We start from the raw sequence: 17,094 nt of genomic DNA, 5'->3' as shown, positions 1-17,094 counted from the left end.
ACATGTTCATGTCCAAGAAGATTCCAGTAGTGGCCCCTGGGTGCCTCTAGGTGTCCCGTGACACCGATGAGGGGGCCTGTGGTGGGGCTCAGTCACTGACCCACGGCTCGGCCCTCCCCAGGCAGCCCAGGTTGGGGAGCGCTTGCCTCCACGGCAGCATCTGGGGCACGGGCAGCTTTGCCTGGAGAGTGCAGGCCCTGCCGGGTCCACCTCTGATGTTCTGGGAGCCACAAGGACACTGCCAGCCCAGAGCGGGCAGCAGACCACCCGTGTGGCCTGGATCCCACTCACAAACTGCATCTGGAAATGCTTCCTCTGCTTCTCACCCTGAGATGGGCTAGGCCTGAGAAGCGGTGCCTGGAGGCTCACGGGGTCTTCACTGAGACTTAGGAGTCTCCGTTGATGTCTTGGAGGAGGCGGGAGAGATCCTGCCTGTTACACTGAGGAGGGAGACCTGAAGCTTTGAGGAGCTTGAAAAGCAGCCCGTTTCTACCAAGGCCCCGGCAGGAGCAGTGACTCGGCCGCCATCAGGTGAGGCCTTCTGCGGAGCCCTTGGAAGGTTCTGGAGCATCTGTATCGTCCAGTGTGAATGTCTTCTTCTTTGCGTGGGGTTGTTTGTTCTGAGGTGGGGAAACTACTTTCCTCTCTGGGAAAAACAAACCTTAGCTTTTCTTCACTGACATTTCTTCGGTTCCAGCTCAAGGCAAGTTGGCTTCTGGAGGCTGCCCTTGTTCTGAGGTGCTGGCTGTGGGGGTGACCCCCCGGGCACTGCCAGACAGGGCTGTGGTGGCCCAGCTCCCTGAGAGCCTGCTTGGGCGAGTAGCCATGACCTCCCCCAGCAGAAGACCCCCTCAGCCCGGGAGGCCTGAGCGGCAGGAGGAGCCTGGGAAGTCCCGCGCCTGGGACCTGCTGGGGCAGGACCCCCCGGACGTCAGGGTGCGGGGGCTGGTGGCTGTGGCGGGGCTTAGGTCCAGCTCACCTGGGAGCCAGGTTCCCAGAAGAGGCAGTACTGACTGACCACTGAGAAAGGCCCCCGTGGAGGGGTGCAGACAGGCAGGTCCCTGGCCTCTTCTGGCTACCCGCCCCCCAGCTGTGCCCTGCCCTGCCCACCGGACACCCCACCTCCTCCTCAACAGTGCATATCTTCCTGGGGCTGATGGCTTAATCCGAGACCCACTGGATGGGAAGAGAGCCCGCAGCTGCTGGGCTCCAGGGTCAGGTTAATTGAAGAAGCAATTGGATAGGAGGTGGGGAGAGGGAGGGGGTAGGGCTGGGATCCTGGGGCCTCCCTCCTGCTCCCTCCCTCCTTTGCTCAGAGGAGCCAACTTCAAAAGCCTTGTCTGCCTGCCGCCAGCCCGCCCTGCTGCAGCCTGTCCTGGGAAGCCCTGTTGGCCAGGCTTGGAGCAGGAGGACCTGGAGTGGCAGCCACACTCCCTCCCTACCTGGGGACCCAGGATCATGTGCAAGGCCCACTGGTGGGAGTGAGGGAGGGCCTCGCCCTGAGAGGCCCATGGTGAGTGGCATTGGGCCATTGGGGAAGGGGCTCACCCATGGCCGCAGAGGGTTTGGGAGTGAGCATATCCCAGGGGAGGCTGCATGACCTTCCGTGCCCTACTGGGAAATCCCCCTTGGTTCCCGTCACCTCGGCCTGGCAGGCCTGGCCCTGGTGCTCTTGCCTGTTCTTCCCGGCAGTGGGGGGAAGGGGAGGGGAAGGAGGGGGTCAGCTGGGCCGTCCTGGTGCCAGGGCTGCCCTGATTCTCCCTGACTGGGCTGGGAGATGGGCAGGCCTTCCGAGGAGCACCTGGGCAGCCCTCCTACCCCATGGGGATCTCTCTCCAGCACCCACAGCTCTTGCTCTGGCTGTGACCTCTGACCCGCTGGGCATGCCTGGGGGCAGGTTTGAGGAGGGGCCACAGCAAACTGCATCTACTCCTCCTGCCAATGCTGCACCCCAGGTCTCCGTGCTGGTTGGGGTGCTGTTCGGTCAGGCTCCCCTCCCGGGGCTGGGAAGCGGAGTCGAGTCCTGCGTTTCGCTGGCTTCACATGATTAATTTTCCAGTCGCTGTTTGACTCCAGCCGGGGGGCCTGAGGGTGGGTGTGTGGCCCAGGGTCTGGGAACTAGCTGCTCTCTCTCTTTGATGTTGGGGCTTCTGGGTGGGGGTGGGCTTCTCCCCAAGCCAGCCCCTTCTGGAGGGGGAGGCCTGTAGAAGGACTGTCTAGTGGGGCACCAGATGGCCCCTTCCTCCCTTGCCCCTGGGGGTTTCCCCAAGCCTTCCCCTCCCAAAGGGGTGTGGCCTTGAGCTCTGAGCCCTCACCCCTGTCCTGGCGGGAGTGAGGGAGGGCCCGCTGGAGGCTGAGGGGTACCCCATTTCCCATGGCTGTGAGAGCTGGTGGTGGCAGATCCATTGATGAGGAGTGGGAGCAGGTCAGTTCTGCCCCTGCTGTGGGGACACAGAAGTGAGCAGTGTTCTGGGGAGCAGGGGGTGCTCCTCAGGAAGAGAGCCTGGCTCTGGTGGGGGTTGTGTCAGGGAAGTGTGGGGACGAGTTAGGGCATGGCCAGGGGAGAGGCCGTACCCCTAGACCGAGTCAGCCTTGCCCCACAGTCTTCTGGGCTCTTGGCCCCGTGCTGCCGCCTCTGGAGTGCCCTGTCTCCTTCCTGGCCCTTCAGGGCTCAGTGGGCCTGCCTTCCCAGCCACTCCCCCCGCCCCATGTCATTCACCCCGCAGATCTCTGCCTCAAGTGTTGAGCTGTCTGGTTTGCAGGCCTACGGTCTGTCCTTCCTCTGCTCGATCCAGCCTAGATCATGAACGGCACAGCGACCTCTCCGTTTTATACCAGCTCAGATTCCCTGGTGGTTGTCTGGGGGGCTGTCCAAAGCAAACTGCCGGAGGGCTTGCTATAGGGGAGGCCCCCTCCACAGGCCTGGGCACCCCACCCTGACCCAGTGTCCCTTCCAGGTGCCTCCTAAGCCTGCACTCTGGGCGCTCCTGCTGGCTCTGCTGGGAATGGCCCCCGGCCAGGCAGGGCTCCGCACCTGCAGCGTCCCTGACGTGCTCCACCACTACCGAGCGGTCATCTTTGAGGACCTGCAGGCCGCTGTGAGGCAGGGTGGGCCAGGGGCACAATGGACTGGGCCAGGCTCCCAACACCTCCATTTCATTCAGAAAAACCTGACTGGACCTGCAGCCCCTGGATGGCGGGGTCGGGTGGGAGCTTCCTGCAGTGCCCAGAAGGTATGGAGGAGACGCCCCCACCCGTGCCCTCTGGTCCCCTCTAGGGGCCTCCTCAGAGGGCTCTTCCCCCAGCCCCCAATTTCCTCCCTTCCTTCCCCAGGAGCACAGTATCCTACTGTCCATTGCGTCCCTGGGTCGGACCCTGCGCAGGGTGGTGGCCCGGGGCCGCCGCGGGGCACTGGAGAAAGCGGCGTGGACCGTAGCCCTGCGCACCGAGGCGGTGATGCGGCGCCACTGCTGGATGCTGCGCCAGGTGTGCGGGGCGGACCCGGGTCCCTCCCCTCCCACAGGTTCCCGCCCCCCCCCCCCCCCACTGAGCCTCCCATAGCCCCGCGGCGTCACCATCTGGGAGCTCCAGGGGCTCGACGCAAGCTTGGGGGGGGCGGGTAGGGACCGTGGGCACTCGCTGACCGTCCCGTCCCCAGCAGCGGAGCCGGTGGCCCGAGAGGCGCCCTCCCCGGCGTCGCGGCGGCCGGAGGAGGCTCCTACTGCGCGCCCTGGACGCCGTCGCCACCTGCTGGGAGAAGCTCTTCGCGCTGCGCGCGGCGGCCACGGAGGACGCCTAGCGCGCTTCCTGCGCGGGCCCGGGAACAGCCGGCGGGGCCGCGGAGCCCGGGAACGAGCTTCGTTTGGTGGCGACCGCGTTCTCTCCCTCTTGTTGGCTCACCGCTGGGTCCCGGCCCCTGCCTTGTCGTGGCCCGCGCTCCTCGGAGGGCCCTAGACCTGGAGGTGATGCTCCGGGCACCAAGCCAGGACTCAATAAACTGCTGGTGCTGCGGACTGGTCTTCTTCCCTTCGCCTGCTGGCGGCGGGGCCGACCGCCCCGGGATCTGCGCCTCGGCGGGGAGCGGGCGCCGGGGGCAACACGGCACCTGTTCGGGGAGCCAGCCTTACCCGCCACACCTGGACGAGGACGAGGGCGCTGCGCTCCCAGTCTTGGGCAGCAGGGGGCGGCTCGGGACCCTGGATGGGACGCCCCTTGTCAGCGGGCAGCTCCAGGCTGAGGGCGGGGTGGGGGGTGGGGGCTCTAGCGGGCCCTGAAATATCCGGTATCCGTCCTGCTCCACTCTGGAATGGGGGAAGGGGTGGACATGGAGGGGAAGGGAAGGCTGAGCTTTGTGAATTCAGAGCAAAACAACCGGATAAAGGAAACGGGCCTGAAGGGAAGCCAGAGTCGCTGGCCCTGGCTGCAAGTGGGGCCAGGCCATTTCCTGCGGCCCTGGGAGGGGTGGCCACTGCCCCCTCTGTGGACCCGGACAGGCTGGTCAGGGCCCCACCATCTCGTGCTCTAGGACCGTATGTTTGCTTGGCAGGGTGCGGGGCTGACCCTGGACTCCCCAGCCCACAGCTTCATAGACCTGGGTGTCCACGGCCCCTGCCCCAATCACAGCTGATGCAGGAGGGAGAGGGGGGCACAGAGAGAGAGCCCCTAGCCAAGGAGGATGTCTGGTGGACTCAACACCCATCACACTCCTCTCTGCCAAGCAGATGGACCGAGGAGGCAGCGGAGCAGGCCTTGTGTCTGGGGTGCCCTGGCAGAACAGAGACAAGCCGGGGATGCAGAAGGGCCTTCCTGGTGGGGCAGTCAGCACCAGCACAAAATGAACTCGAGAAGGTGACCCTGACCCAGTGACCCGCTGTACATGTGTTAACACGTTGAGTCTGTGCAACGGGAACTACTGTCCCTGATGAGACCGAGGCACTGGGAGGTTATCCCCGGTCCCAAATCACATAGCCGGGAAGTGTAAAAGCTGGGATAAGACCCGGGCCCTGAGCATGGTTACACCCCACGTGCGCCCTGTGCACAGGATGGGGAACCAAGCTTCCCAGACCTCATTGTGCACTCAGTCACCTGCTGCCACAGTGTGCAATTGCCCTGGGGGCCCCATCGTGCGCATGAGGGGGATGCCCACGGTGCAGGTACTGCATGCCCCATGGAGCATTCCATGGCTCCGGTTTCTGCAGCACATGCTCCGTGTGCGTGCCACGGTGTGGGGTGGGCCAGTGTGGGGGCTGGGGCTAAAGGACACAGAAGGAGGCTCAGCTCAGGCTGAGGAAGTGGCACGGGCGTGGAGGGTCTAAGCTGAGGAGGGTTACTGGAGTCCGGATCAGGAAAGATCCCCATGCCTTGCATGGAGATGGTATGTGGGGGCTGGGGCTGTGTGGTGGAGGTGAGGCTGAAGGAGGTGGGCTGGACCTGGAGGGGTGAGGAGTGACCAGGCAGTGCCAGGGTCCTGGCCCGAGTGCCTGGATGCGTCCTCGTGTGGGACCTGGAGAGGGCTGATAGAGGAGCAGACGTGTGTGGTGCAGTTCCTGTCGCTGGCTCCTCAGCCTGGGCCCTTGCCTGCATGGGGAGGGGCGGGGCAGGCCCAATTTGGTTGGAGCATAAGGTGTGGGGCCACTGAGTTGAGGGCTGAAGGTCAGTAAGAGAGTCCAGGGGTGTGGGTTCAGGGACAGGACGGGGACAGGCTCTCTCTGGAGGCCCCCACCCTGCTCCTGTTTCCCCGAGGGCTCCTTGCACTTGGATCTGCCCCGGCCCAGAGCCCATGGGGACAGCACTCCTCTCCTAAAGCCCCTTGAGCACAGCCTCCTGGGCTGTCAGGCCTGCTGCCCACCCACAGCACCCCCTTTCTGCTGCTGAGAGCAGTCGGGCTTTCCTGGGGAGAGGTAGGTGGGCAAGAGTGCAGCCCCTGCGTCCACAGATGCCTGAGGACAGTTCAAATGAAGAGCAGCTTGGAGTGGGGGCGGTGGGACGGGGAGCAGAGGCCTCAGAGTTTTGGGGACACAATCCCTGAGTCCTAGACCACGCCCACATGAATGGGCACCCTGACCCCGCTGTTCTCCCCTGGAGGGTCCTGCCGGAGCCCACCTGGAGGCGTGTGTACACAGGTGTGCCGAGGGGCCGCCCGTGAGAATGTGCACCAGGTGTGCGCGTCCTAGACCTAGCCCAGCCCCCTGCCTGGCAGAGCTTCCCTCTTTCAGGCAGCCCTCCTGAAGTCTAACTCTGGTCTGTCCTGGCAAATTGAACACCTCGGGGCAGGGACTGGAGGCCTGTGGCCTGAGCCGGCAGAACCCAGTGCGCCCAGGCTTGCTCCCGACTTGTTCTCAGCGTGAGCCCCCCGCCCCCCCCACCTCCCCCCCGTCCACCTTCTGCCCTAGTGAGCGGCCTCCATGCTGGGCAGAGGCCCCGCACGTTTTGCCAACCCCCCTGATAATAAGCCAGTGTTATGGGTGTGGAGACCTGGGCCCTTGTCCCCATATTTCACACTGTATCAGTTTCCTAGGGCTGTTGTGACAAATCATCACAAATGGTGTGTCTTAACACAGTAGAAATTTCTTCCCTCACGGTTCTGGAGACTAGAAGTCCAAAATCATTGTCATGGGTTGGAAATCAAGGTGTTATCGGGCTGTGCTCCCTGCTGGGGCAAATCCATCCTGGCTTCCCGCAGCTGCTGTAGGCTCTTCCCTTCACGTGGCCTTCTCCTTCTTGTGAGGGTCTTTGCCACTGGGCTAAGGGCCACGTGGGTGATCCAGGATGATCTCCTCACCTCAAGATCCTGAGTCACATCTGCCAAGACCATTTTTTCTAAATATGCTCCTACCCACAGGCTCTGGGAGGTGGACCTTGCTCTCCTGGGGCCACCATCCCACCACGGCCACGTCATTGCTCACACAGGATGGTGGCAAGTTGGGCTTCTGGCTCCTGGGACAAAGTTCACTTGTCCAGGGTGGGGATATCCCAACCAGACCAGGCCTGGGGGTGGGAGTAGAGCCACAGTGACCTGCCAAGGTACAGAGAGCAGAGGGAAAGCTGGGGGGTGCCCCACTCAGACCCCACGGTGTTCGCTTGCAGGTTCAGCACCCAGACCCCCTTTGTGGCTTGTTTATCACCAGCACAGGCTGCTCAGGAACCACTGGCTGGATCTGACCAGGGTCAGAGACGAGGGACACAACCAGGGACAGAGCTGTGGGCCTGTGCCGCGTGTCCCTCCTTGCTGAGGCCTGGGGCACGGGTCAGGGCCTGCGCCCAGTGGCGTCCTGTCCCTGTCCCGTACATGTGCCTTCTCAGCTGCTTCCAGGGAGGTGGGGGCTGGGTCCCAGAAGGAGGGGCCGTGCCAGGGTGGTAGATGGGGCCGCAGGGCACAGGCCGGGGTTGTGCAACTTCCTGAAGCCAGGGAGCCAGACCCCCCATGTGCAGCGCCAAAAGGAGGGGGGCCAGGCAGACTTTGAAGAGTAGCCTGGTCCCACAGCCTCCCCGGACTGGGAGCCTTTGAAAGAACATCTGGAACACGGGCGACTGGCAAACTAGTCTCTGGATTTGAAAACCAAAAAGTTAATCCCGACTTTGCCACTTGTGTGTTCCCCACCCCGCCCACATGCTCCTCTCTCCCCACCCCCACTTCCTACCTCTGCCTCTTTGCAGGCTGCCAAAGACCACATGGGGTGGGGTCCATGCCAGCCCAGTGTGCTGCCCCTTCTGAGGGCGGCGGACGGCCTCTGCCCTGCCCGGCACCTCCCTCCATGTCCCCTCCCTTATGGTCCACCAGTGCAGCCTGACTGAGCAAGGGGAGGTGGTGGGAAAGATGAGTGTCTGCCATGCCCCGACTCTGGACAGATGAGGCTCCATGTTCATGGAGCCTTAGCTGTGGGACAGGATGTGAGTTAGCCAGGCCCCGCATCTGGCGCTGGGCGCCGAGAAGGCATGGGGCCACACTCAGGCTGGGAGGAAGCACCTGCACCCAGACCTGAAGGGTGTGCTGGCCTTGCCTGGCACTTGGCCCTTGCATGTGAATCTGCGTGTGGGGTCCCCTGGTCTGCAGGTGTGCAAGGAGGCGGCCTGCACCATCTGTGGCTGATGTGGGAACAAACAAGGTCCCCCACACCAGGAAACAAAGCAAATACTCGGGGGTGGGGGGTGCATGCCAGGTGCTGCAGCCCATTGTCCCTGCCAGTGGCCTGTAGGACCCTGGGGGGCTCCCAGGGACAGTCCCCATCCTGTCCCCTCCCTAGGAAAAGACCCAGCTTTGTAAACACAGAAGCAAACAACAACCATCATCCCCCCAACCCCAATGAACCCCCACCTCCCCAGCCTTCCTCCTGAAGGACCCGCAGGGATTCACACTTGCTGGGGGAAGTGAGTCCTTGTTTTGGGGGAAATGGGAAGGTCAGGACCTGGGAAGGGGAGTGTATTGTGGGGGAGGTGGACCAGCCTGGGATTGGACACTGGCCCCTGAGTCACCTCTGGGCTGTGGGTTGTTGTTGTTGTTGTTGTTTTTTAAGTTTATTTTTTTTAGTAATCTCTACATCCAACGTGGGGCTTGAACTCACGGCCCCAAGATCAAGAGTCGCAGGCTCTTCCCACTGAGCCTGCCGGGCGCCCCTGAGCTGCGTCTCGATGGGACCTCTGCTCACATCTGTGAGCCGCACAGCCTGGCTCCGTGAAGGCCTGTCACCAGCCTAGTCGCCTCCGTAGCCTGCCTGTGACCACTGTCGCTTGGGGGGAGGTGGCCGGGGCTCCTCGCCAGGTGAGCAGGCCCTGTCCTCCGGTCCACTGGGCCTGTGCGGGGCGTGAGGCCAGGGGTCCCCGGCTGTGGCCCAAGATAAGCTCCGCACCGGCAGCCACTTCCTGCACCTCCTCGCAGCGCCGCCGCCGCGCACCCCTTCCTGTTTTCTCGGGCGGGCGCGCAGGCTGGCAGGAGCGTGGGATACGGGGCGGGGTCCTGGGGCACAGGTTTGGGTAGAGAGGGTGGGGGATGGGGTCGTGGGGGACAAAGTGGGGTCGCAGGAGACATGTGGAGGGCAAGGAGCTCCCACCGCGCTGAGCCGGCCGGCCGTTGCATCCTGCCTGGCTTCCATGCAGGGCTAGAGGTGGGGAGGGAGCCCCAGCGGACTTGCGGACACAATGAGGAAGAGCCTTGGCATTCCCACCGCTCTCTCCCCAGTCCTGGGCCAGGAATTCCCACACACCTGGCCAAAACCCTCCATGGACTGGAGCCTGGTGCATGGGGCTCCTCCCCAGCCTGGGGCAGGAGTGGGGTAGGCTGGGTGGAGGATTGAGCCTTGGGCTTGGCTGTTGGGTTTGCAGGTCAGCTGCTCTGGACTCCCCTTCTGGGAGCAGCTGTTCTAATGTACTTAATCTACCTGCTCAGACTCTGTCATTAGAGATATAAATGTATGCAGTTTTAATGAAAACACATGTCCACACAAAACCTTTGTACACAAACGTTCACTGCAGCATTATTCACAATCTCAAAACAGGGAAACAATCTAAGCGCCCATCATTTGGTGTGGTCTAGTCACAGAGTGGAATATTATTCAGCCTTACAAAGGAATGAAGGACGCGACAACGTGGATGAACCTTGAAAACATTACTCTCAGTGAACAAAGCCACACTCAAAATTCACGTATTGTATGATTTCATTTCTGTGAAATGTCCAGAATAGGCAAACCACAGGGAAGGGGGCTGGGGTCAAGAGGGGCTGGGGAGTCACAGCTCACAGGTGAGGGTTTCTTGTTGAGGAGTTGGGAGGACACTGGAACGAGAGGCGTGGCGGCTGCACAGCCCTGCCCGGTTCTCTCTGTGTACTAAAACCACTGACTTCTCTGCCAAAATCCTATGTAGTTTCTGTAGAATGTGGGCTACGTGGTTGGATTGTCTGGAGTGCTTGTCCAGTTGAGAGGAGGGTGATTTAAGTCCATCCTTGCCTGCCCAGCATGGCCTTGTTGGGATTGGGCAAACGAGCACAGCCTTGGCCCTGACGTAACTCCTGGTAGGCTGTGTGGCTGGTGGTGTGTGTGGTGTTCCTAAGTGGGTCTCAGGGGATGAGCATGTCTACTGGGGAGAGGGTGCACCTAACCTGCTCCCAGCCTCCCTGACCTCCTCCCCTGGGCTGTTTGCTGGGGAGGGTTCGACACCTGGGCCCAGGTCCTTCCAGGTCCAGGCTGGGTCCTGGGTGTGGGAGCTGTGGCCTGTGCCAGGCCGGGCTGCTAGAACTTCCTGCCAGGCACTAGGCCCCAGGGTCTGTTCCTGGCCAGCCTGACTCAGCGGGAGCTGGGGGTGGGGACTTCCCTTCTCTGACCCTCCTGGAAGCAGGTGGGTGGAGCCAGGAGGGGGAGCGGTGGGAAACCTGACCCAGGGCTGGAGCCTCCCAGGCCCCGGGGGCTGTGGTTCTGCCCGGGACAGCAGCTCTGTCCAGACAGGGCAAAGCCAGGTCCCTTGGAGAGCTCCCCAGGCAGGGCGCTGGGCAGGGGTCCTTTGAGGAGACCCCTACCCACCCTCCTGTGCTGGCCCACCACTGCTGAGAAGCTGCTATTGGAAACAGCTGCTCTCTGTGGGAGGCCCTCTCATGTTCTGATTCTGCTCCTGGACTCCCCCAGCCCCTGGCGATGGGGACTGCTCCAAATTGGGCCCCCCATTGGCCTCCTGCCCTGCCATTGTGGGAGGGGCTTGTAGGCATCAAGCTGCTCTGCCTTCTCCCTACTGGGGCGATGGTGTGTGCTGTCCCCTGGAGGCACCCTTGTGGCTCCCCATCCTACTGACCCCAAGGGGCCTGGAAGGGTGGACCTTCCGGGTGGGATGGGGGTGGGGTTAAGAGCCCAGAATGGAGGATGGGAGACTATTGCTCCAGCCTGTGCCAGAAAACAGGAGAGACAGCTGGCCATGTCTGCTTGTCTGGCACTTGCCCTGTGTGTCCATGGGCGTCTCTGCGGTGGGACAACAGGTGGGACAACGGACAGTGCCTCAGCCCAGGCAGGGAGGCCCTGAGTGGGGCTGTTCACACGGCTGTAAGCAACAGGACAAGCTGGGCTGGCTCTGCCTCCTACCTGCCCTGGCTGGTGGGTGGAGTGAGGGGAGGGGAGGGTCCACACCTGGGTCAGAGGCTCCTGGACTCAGGCTGCTATGGGTCCCCACAGTGGGGCACACTTTGGTCCAGCTGACCCAGGGCTCTAGGGGGTGGGTCATCTGTCCCCCCGCTAGGGGACAGGCCCAGAGCAGAGCAGAAGTTGGGCCTCGAGAGCTGGTGAAGTACACTCAAGGGTCATGCGCATTTCTCTGCATGCATGAGCCCAGGACTCAGGCACTGGGGCCTCAGAGCACCACCCCCCAAACCCATGACAGACGTGGCTGGAGCGGACCACCCTTTTCCCTTTGTGCCTCAGCGTCCCTGCTGTGCACCATACTTATTACGTACACTTGGAAGGAGCAGACGGTGTCCTTGGTGTCCTGTGGGCTCTTTCTGTCCCTCCACCCACCCACTCACAAGTGGAGAGTTCATCTCCTGCCCTCTTCAGCTTGTCTCTTTCTGCTCTTTTATGTCTCTGTCTTTGGGTTTTCTGGACCTGGCTGCTGACGGCGCGGGGATAGGGGGCGCAGGTACGCCACCCCACTCTGCCAACTGCCGTGTGGAGCTCCTGCCAGTCAACACAGAGGTGACGTCACTGCCTCTGAGAGGCAGGATCCTGGAAAAACAGCCCCACAGCCTGTTCACCGCCCCCCCACACCGCTGGGTGGACACACGCACATCCAGCTGCAGACTCACAAGACAACTGTGTGCACGCAGACACGGAGTGTCACACGGTCACCCTCATGGGTGCTCCCATGGTCACATGGGCACAGCATCACACCCACGCTCGGAGCCCCCCGTGCACACACACGCCTGGATGCCCTGGCTCACCTGCTCTCGTGGAGCAGACAGCCCCTGCAGAACCACGCGCCTCACACAAACACGGGACACTGAGCTGTGAGAGCCTTTTCCACATCGGGGTGTCAGAGATCAGCTCCCCAGTGGGGGGCAGGGGACCAAGGAATATGGACTGCTGCAAGTGGGGAAGGGCTAGCGTGAGAGTCCTGAGCCTCCCTGCTCAGGTCACTGACCTTCTGTCACTGGGCAGAGCCTGGACATTGTGGGGAGAGAATGGCTGTCACGGTGCTGCCCCTTCTGGGGACTCTGGTTTAAAAATGACAGACGGGGCCCCAGGGTGCCATGTCTGTTAGAGGTGTCAACCTTTGCCACCCTCCTTTGGAGAGGACAGACCTGAGCCGTAGTCGCTGGGCTTGAAGGAGGTTTTAGTTATGTATTTATTTTTATTTTATGTATGTATTTATTCATTTAGAAGAAAGTTTTAAAAAGGAGATGAGGATGACGAAACATGGGTGGGGGTGTGGGGGGATTGCTGATCCCTATTAGGCTTCAGTTACAATGGGGGTTGGGACAGGAGGGGAATGGAAGGCTGGGAGGGTGGGGAGTGCCCACACCTCATGCCTCCCACCATCTCTGCTGAGTAGCCTGGAAGGATGGAGAAGTGGGTGCTTTGGGGCCTAAGCGGGGAGGAGGGGGCTCTCTGGGGGAAGGGCATGTCCAGGGTCATTGGGTGTACCGGTCCCCCTTCCCCCAACGACCACAGACTCGGGTGTTCAGAGGAAAGAGCGAGTCACTTTATTGTGGCCTCGCCTGGCCCAGGGGCGACCCAGCTCCTGCTTCTCCTTTAAAGCAAACAAACAGTGGTATTCTTCATATTTAAAAAGCCTTGCTACATTGGTGCTTTTGGTCACTGAAACCCCTTGGAAGAAAAAGTTTAATTAAAAATTAAATATGTTGTATTATGTATATAAAAAAGGCAAAGTAAAAAATACAGCCTGGTTCTAGAAAATACACTGCAAGAAAAGAATTAGACGCTTCAAAAACTTAACCCCGGCAGGGCCAGCCAACAGGTCCTAGGCCTGGGCTTCCTGGAAAAGCCCCAGCACACGTGGGAACCGCCCTCGCAGGGAGACCTACGCCTGCCTGCGGGAGAGAGACAGAGCAGGAGTGCGCAGCAATCCCGTCGCGCCGGCTGCGGGAGCGAGCCCCGGGCCCCGCGGGCCGCCTAGCCGGAGATGCACGCGCTGTAGTAGACGGCGCTGCTGGCGTCGGACAGCGCGGCTATCAGGCTGCTCTCCTCCGGGCAGGACATGGCGCGCGGGCCCAGCTTGGCCAGCGCCACGTGGTACGGGAGCCCCGCGGCGTCGGGCCGAGTCCGGCTGCAGTTGAGGTACTGGTCGAACTCGGTGAGGTCCACGTCGGCCCACAGGTCGGCGGCGGGCCCCAGCGTCTCGGCGCCCTCGGGCGGGGGGGCCTCGGGCGGTGGCGACAGCGGGCCGGGGTACGGGCCCGGTCCGGGCGCGCCCAGGGCGCCGTAGTAGAGGCCGGAGAGCGGCGCGGCGGCAGCGGGCGCGGTCCTGAGCGCCTCGGCCAAGGGCGCACCGTAGCAGCCACCGGGGTCCCGGGGCAACTCGGAGGGGGCGTAGGGCGCGCGGAAGGCTCGCAGCGCGCAGTCCTCGGGCACCGCGGGTGGCGGGAAGAAGGCGGCCTCGCCGGGCTCCAGGCCGTCCAGCGGCGAGCGCTCGGGCGTGGGCAGCCCCAGGCCGTCGAACTCGGCGCCCAGCGGGGGCAGCTCGCGGAAGGCACGCGCCGGACCGGGCGCCGCGGAGAAGGGCTCGGGTGGCGGCGGCGGGGGCGCCAGGCCCGGGAGCAGGAGGCCGGGCTCCAGCCGCCGGGCCTTGCGCGCCTGCTTCTTGCGGCGCGGCCGGTACTTGTAGTTGGGGTGGTCTCGCAGGTGCTGCACCCGCAGCCGTTCCGCCTCTTCCACGAAGGGCCGCTTCTCCGCGGTGCTCAGCTCCTTCCACGCCTTGCCTGCAGGGCGGTGCGCGCGGGTCAGTGGGCTGCCGTCGGGCCGGCGCCTTGCCGGGCCCTGCGTGTGCCCTGGGCGCGCCGCGAGGGTGGGGCGCGGCCCCCGCCCGCCCTGGCCCACCCCTGCGCTAGGTCCCTCCTCCCCCGACCGCTCAGCTCACCCTTCCCCGCCCGCCCGCGCCCCTCACCCAGCATCTTGCTGAGCACCGCGTTGTGGAGGTCCGGGTTCTGCTGCGCCAGCCGCTTGCGCTCGTCCTTCGCCCACACCATGAAGGCATTCATGGGCCGCCGGATGCGCGACTCGTCGGCCGCCTGGCGCTCCCCGCGGCCGGCCGGGCTGAGGCCATAGCGCCCCGGCTCGGGGCTTCGCGTCGGGCTGCGCTGCGGGCTGGGCGGCGAGGCGGGGGCGGCGGGCGCTGCGAGGGCAGCGGGGGCGGCGGGGAGGCCGCGCGGCTCAGCGGCGGCCCCGGGTCCCGGGGCCCATGCACAGTCGCGGCGGGCTGGCGGGTCGTCCTGTGCGCCGTAGCCGGGCGGCGATCTCTGCATTCCAGCTGGGCGCGGCCTGGTCGGAACGGAGCGCGGGAGCGCGGAGGGTGGATAGCAGGCACTTCGGGGTCGGGCGCGGAGGGCAGGGCGGACGGCGGCGGAGACGGCGGTGGCCTCGAGCCGGGTGGGCGCCCAGATATAGCGGCGCGGGGCCAATAGGCGGCGGGGCGGGCGGGCGGGGCGGGGCGGGCTGGGGCCGCCCCCCTCCCCGGGGGCTCCCTTTCTTCTCGGGCCCGCCGGATTCCACCGCAGCCTCCTCCGCGCAGCTGCCCCCGCACCCTCTCTGAAGGAAGGACCCCCTCCCCCCCCCACCCCTAGTGGGCATGGGCCGCTGATGTGGGCTGGAGCTTGGAAGGGGGCATCCTCGTGGGGGCTGTCAGACTTTCAGAGATGAGCTGCCGTCCCCACCCACGGAGTCAGACCCCCGGACGGTAATTAGGGGAGGGTGGCTGCCCCCTCACGAAATTACATTGGGAGGAGAGGGGCATATTTTAACCCATGTTCTTGGGAGGCTTCCCAAGAAGCCTTCTTGGGGTTTGGCTCGAAAGGACAGGGCACTTTGGAAAAAGTGCCCTGTATCTTGGGGGAGCGTGTTCTGGATAACCGCAGGGCATCATGTCCCCAACCCTCCACACACATGTGGAATTTTCACCACTGGGGGCTTCGAGCCCCCCTGTCTGTCCGTGGGGTTCAAGAAGTCGGACTTCGTGTTCCCTGCATCGCTCCGGAGCCCACTCCAAACAGGGCAAACCTCAGCATTGGATGCCCTGGACCCATACCAGAGTCAAGGGAGACCAGAGGGCAGAGGAACCTCCAGAGAAGGTGCAGAGCCCCAGGCCTTGTTCCCCCTCTCCGGGGCCCGTTAGGATCAGGGGCTGGGACCAGCAGTAACTGGCTGCCTTGCCCAGCTCAGGCCACTGCTACCACAATAGAGTGAAGCCCGATCCAGGGTTGGGGCAGGTGGAGGGGAAGGGGGGCCCCTCCCCTGGGCCAAGAGGTCTGGGAGGGTTTCCAGAGGAGCTTCCAGCCTCCTGGAAGTCCGGGAGGGGACCTGGGCTCCAGAAACTGAGGGGTCTGAGGGATGTCCCCCAGGACTGTTTCCCTACCGTCCTGCTGAGGATGGTTCTCTTGGGGGTGGCGTGAGTGTGCTCAGCAGCTCTGGGGTGGGATCTGAGTTTTCCCTCCTGTACATCCATTTATAGCCTGGGAGCTGTGCAGCCCTCCTTCCCACCAACACCGCAAGTGCTGGGAGCTCCATGGTGCATGACGGCAGGCGTCAGTGACCCTGGGCTTGTGTGGCTAGAGGCTCTCAGGTCCCTGGCCCTTGTAGTGCTGCTAAGTCACGAAGTCAGTGCTTAGGAATGGGGTGGGTCCTCCAGCCCCCCCGACTGGCTGCTCCCGAGCTGCCCCCTGTGGCCCTCCTGGTTTGAGGAAAGGCAAGCAACCCCACAGGGGTCCCTCAACCTGAGGGCTGTTGGGTGTCCATCCCCTCTCTCCATGGGGTTCTGTCATGTAGGGTCTTGTCCATCGGCAGGGGGAGTAAAGCCCTGGGTGTCCCAGAGTGGTTTCCAGACTCCCCAGGCCCCACAGCTTCATTCACGACTGGAGCCTGTGCTGGTGTCCTGGGGGCACTCAGGCACCAGGAAGTGGATTCTCTGGGTCCAGGGGGAAGATTTGCTTTTCCTGGGAGGCAGCAAGAATGGGGGGCCCTGGGGTGGGCAGGTGCACTGTCCTCTCCCAGTGGTGCCAGCTTTTGTTTGACCAGTGTTAGTGGGTAGACTGGGCACCCTGCAGGGGGTGGGGGGAGAGATGTGTGAGGAAGACTCTAGGTTGAAGAATGGGTCCAAGGAGCCAGCCCCTGGTAGAGACCACCTTTACCCTTCTAGGTGTGGACCGGGGTTACCAGGGCCTGGTTTAGCCTGGGCAGTAGCTGGTCTGGGATGATGGTCACTTGGGAAGGAGACCTAGAAGGTCGTCCATTGCAGCCTCTCCCCTCATTAGGATGGATTTTCGGTTCCTTTAGAGGCCCTGCCTGGCCCTCTGCAGCTCCTGACAGCCCAGAGCTGACCAAGCGGCTCCAAATGCGGTTGTGGGCATCATCCGGCATTACCTCACCACTACAGTGCCCCCTCCCCCAGGAGCGCTGCCTCGCCTGGCACCAGCCAACAACCCTCCGTCTCGACAGAGCTGGGCTACTCAGGTGTCCAGCTGTCATGTCCTGTGGGCTGAGGCTGGGCAGGGCAGGAGGAGAGCCTCCTGGGGTGCCCCCTGCCTCTTTGGAGTCAGGCTGTCCTCCCGTGTGTGCGCTGCCTGGTAGGGGTCAGGATGGTGGCTCTGGCCCACTGTCCAGATGGGAAGACAGTGGGGGTGGGGACTGCAGTCGGGGTGGCCCTGACCTCAGAGGCACAGGGCTGGGGGACTCCCCAGGGCTCTGCAAGGGCTGGTGTGGGTGTGGTCAGCTGTGCTGGGGGGAGGGGCATCAGATGTGTGTGTCTGTGTGTTTGTGTGTGGTCTGTGGGGTCTGTGTGACGGGGAAGGTCTGTGTCTGCCTGAGTGAGGGGTGAGGTAGGCTCTGGCGTTGGAGTCTGCCCATGGCCTTTGGAGCCAGGCAGAGGCTGGACTCTGCCATGAGATGGGGTCCCACA

The 17,094-nt window shown here is 63.4% G+C and overlaps 2 protein-coding genes across 2 annotated transcripts; one reads left to right on the top strand and one right to left on the bottom strand.

Annotated features, from left to right (window-relative positions):
- The first annotated feature begins 667 nt into the window (after positions 1–667).
- On the top strand, positions 668–3,980 carry CUNH20orf204 (chromosome unknown C20orf204 homolog). The gene is made up of 4 exons (XM_032387612.1): positions 668–1,513; positions 2,958–3,233; positions 3,334–3,486; positions 3,662–3,980. The coding sequence occupies exons 1-4, from the start codon at positions 1,511–1,513 to the stop codon at positions 3,797–3,799; spliced, it is 570 nt and encodes a 189-aa protein (XP_032243503.1). The 5' UTR covers positions 668–1,510; the 3' UTR covers positions 3,800–3,980.
- An 8,667-nt stretch (positions 3,981–12,647) lies between these two features.
- On the bottom strand, positions 12,648–14,449 carry SOX18 (SRY-box transcription factor 18). Its single transcript, XM_032387747.1, has 2 exons — positions 14,092–14,449; positions 12,648–13,906 (listed from the first exon to the last, which is right to left on the bottom strand). The coding sequence occupies exons 1-2, from the start codon at positions 14,447–14,449 to the stop codon at positions 13,101–13,103; spliced, it is 1,164 nt and encodes a 387-aa protein (XP_032243638.1). The 3' UTR covers positions 12,648–13,100.
- Positions 14,450–17,094: the final 2,645 nt, after the last annotated feature.

Source organism: Phoca vitulina, unplaced genomic scaffold (genome assembly GCF_004348235.1).
Source record: "Phoca vitulina isolate PV1807 unplaced genomic scaffold, GSC_HSeal_1.0 scaffold50, whole genome shotgun sequence".
In the NCBI taxonomy this organism is placed as follows: Eukaryota; Metazoa; Chordata; class Mammalia; order Carnivora; family Phocidae; genus Phoca; species Phoca vitulina.
This window is presented reverse-complemented; position numbering and strand designations above follow the sequence as displayed.

What these genes read in the sequence shown, in the direction of transcription:
- SOX18 (XM_032387747.1), bottom strand. Translation starts at nt 14,449, where the DNA reads ATGCAGAGATCGCCGCCCGGCTACGGCGCACAGGACGACCCGCCAGCC. An exon ending in GGTGCTCAGCAAGATGCTGG is followed by an intron (nt 13,907 to 14,091) that starts GTGAGGGGCGCG and finishes ACCGCCCTGCAG; the next exon opens with GCAAGGCGTGGAAGGAGCTG.
- CUNH20orf204 (XM_032387612.1), top strand. An exon ending in CTTCCTGCAGTGCCCAGAAG is followed by an intron (nt 3,234 to 3,333) that starts GTATGGAGGAGA and finishes TTCCTTCCCCAG; the next exon opens with GAGCACAGTATCCTACTGTC. An exon ending in ACTGCTGGATGCTGCGCCAG is followed by an intron (nt 3,487 to 3,661) that starts GTGTGCGGGGCG and finishes CGTCCCCAGCAG; the next exon opens with CGGAGCCGGTGGCCCGAGAG.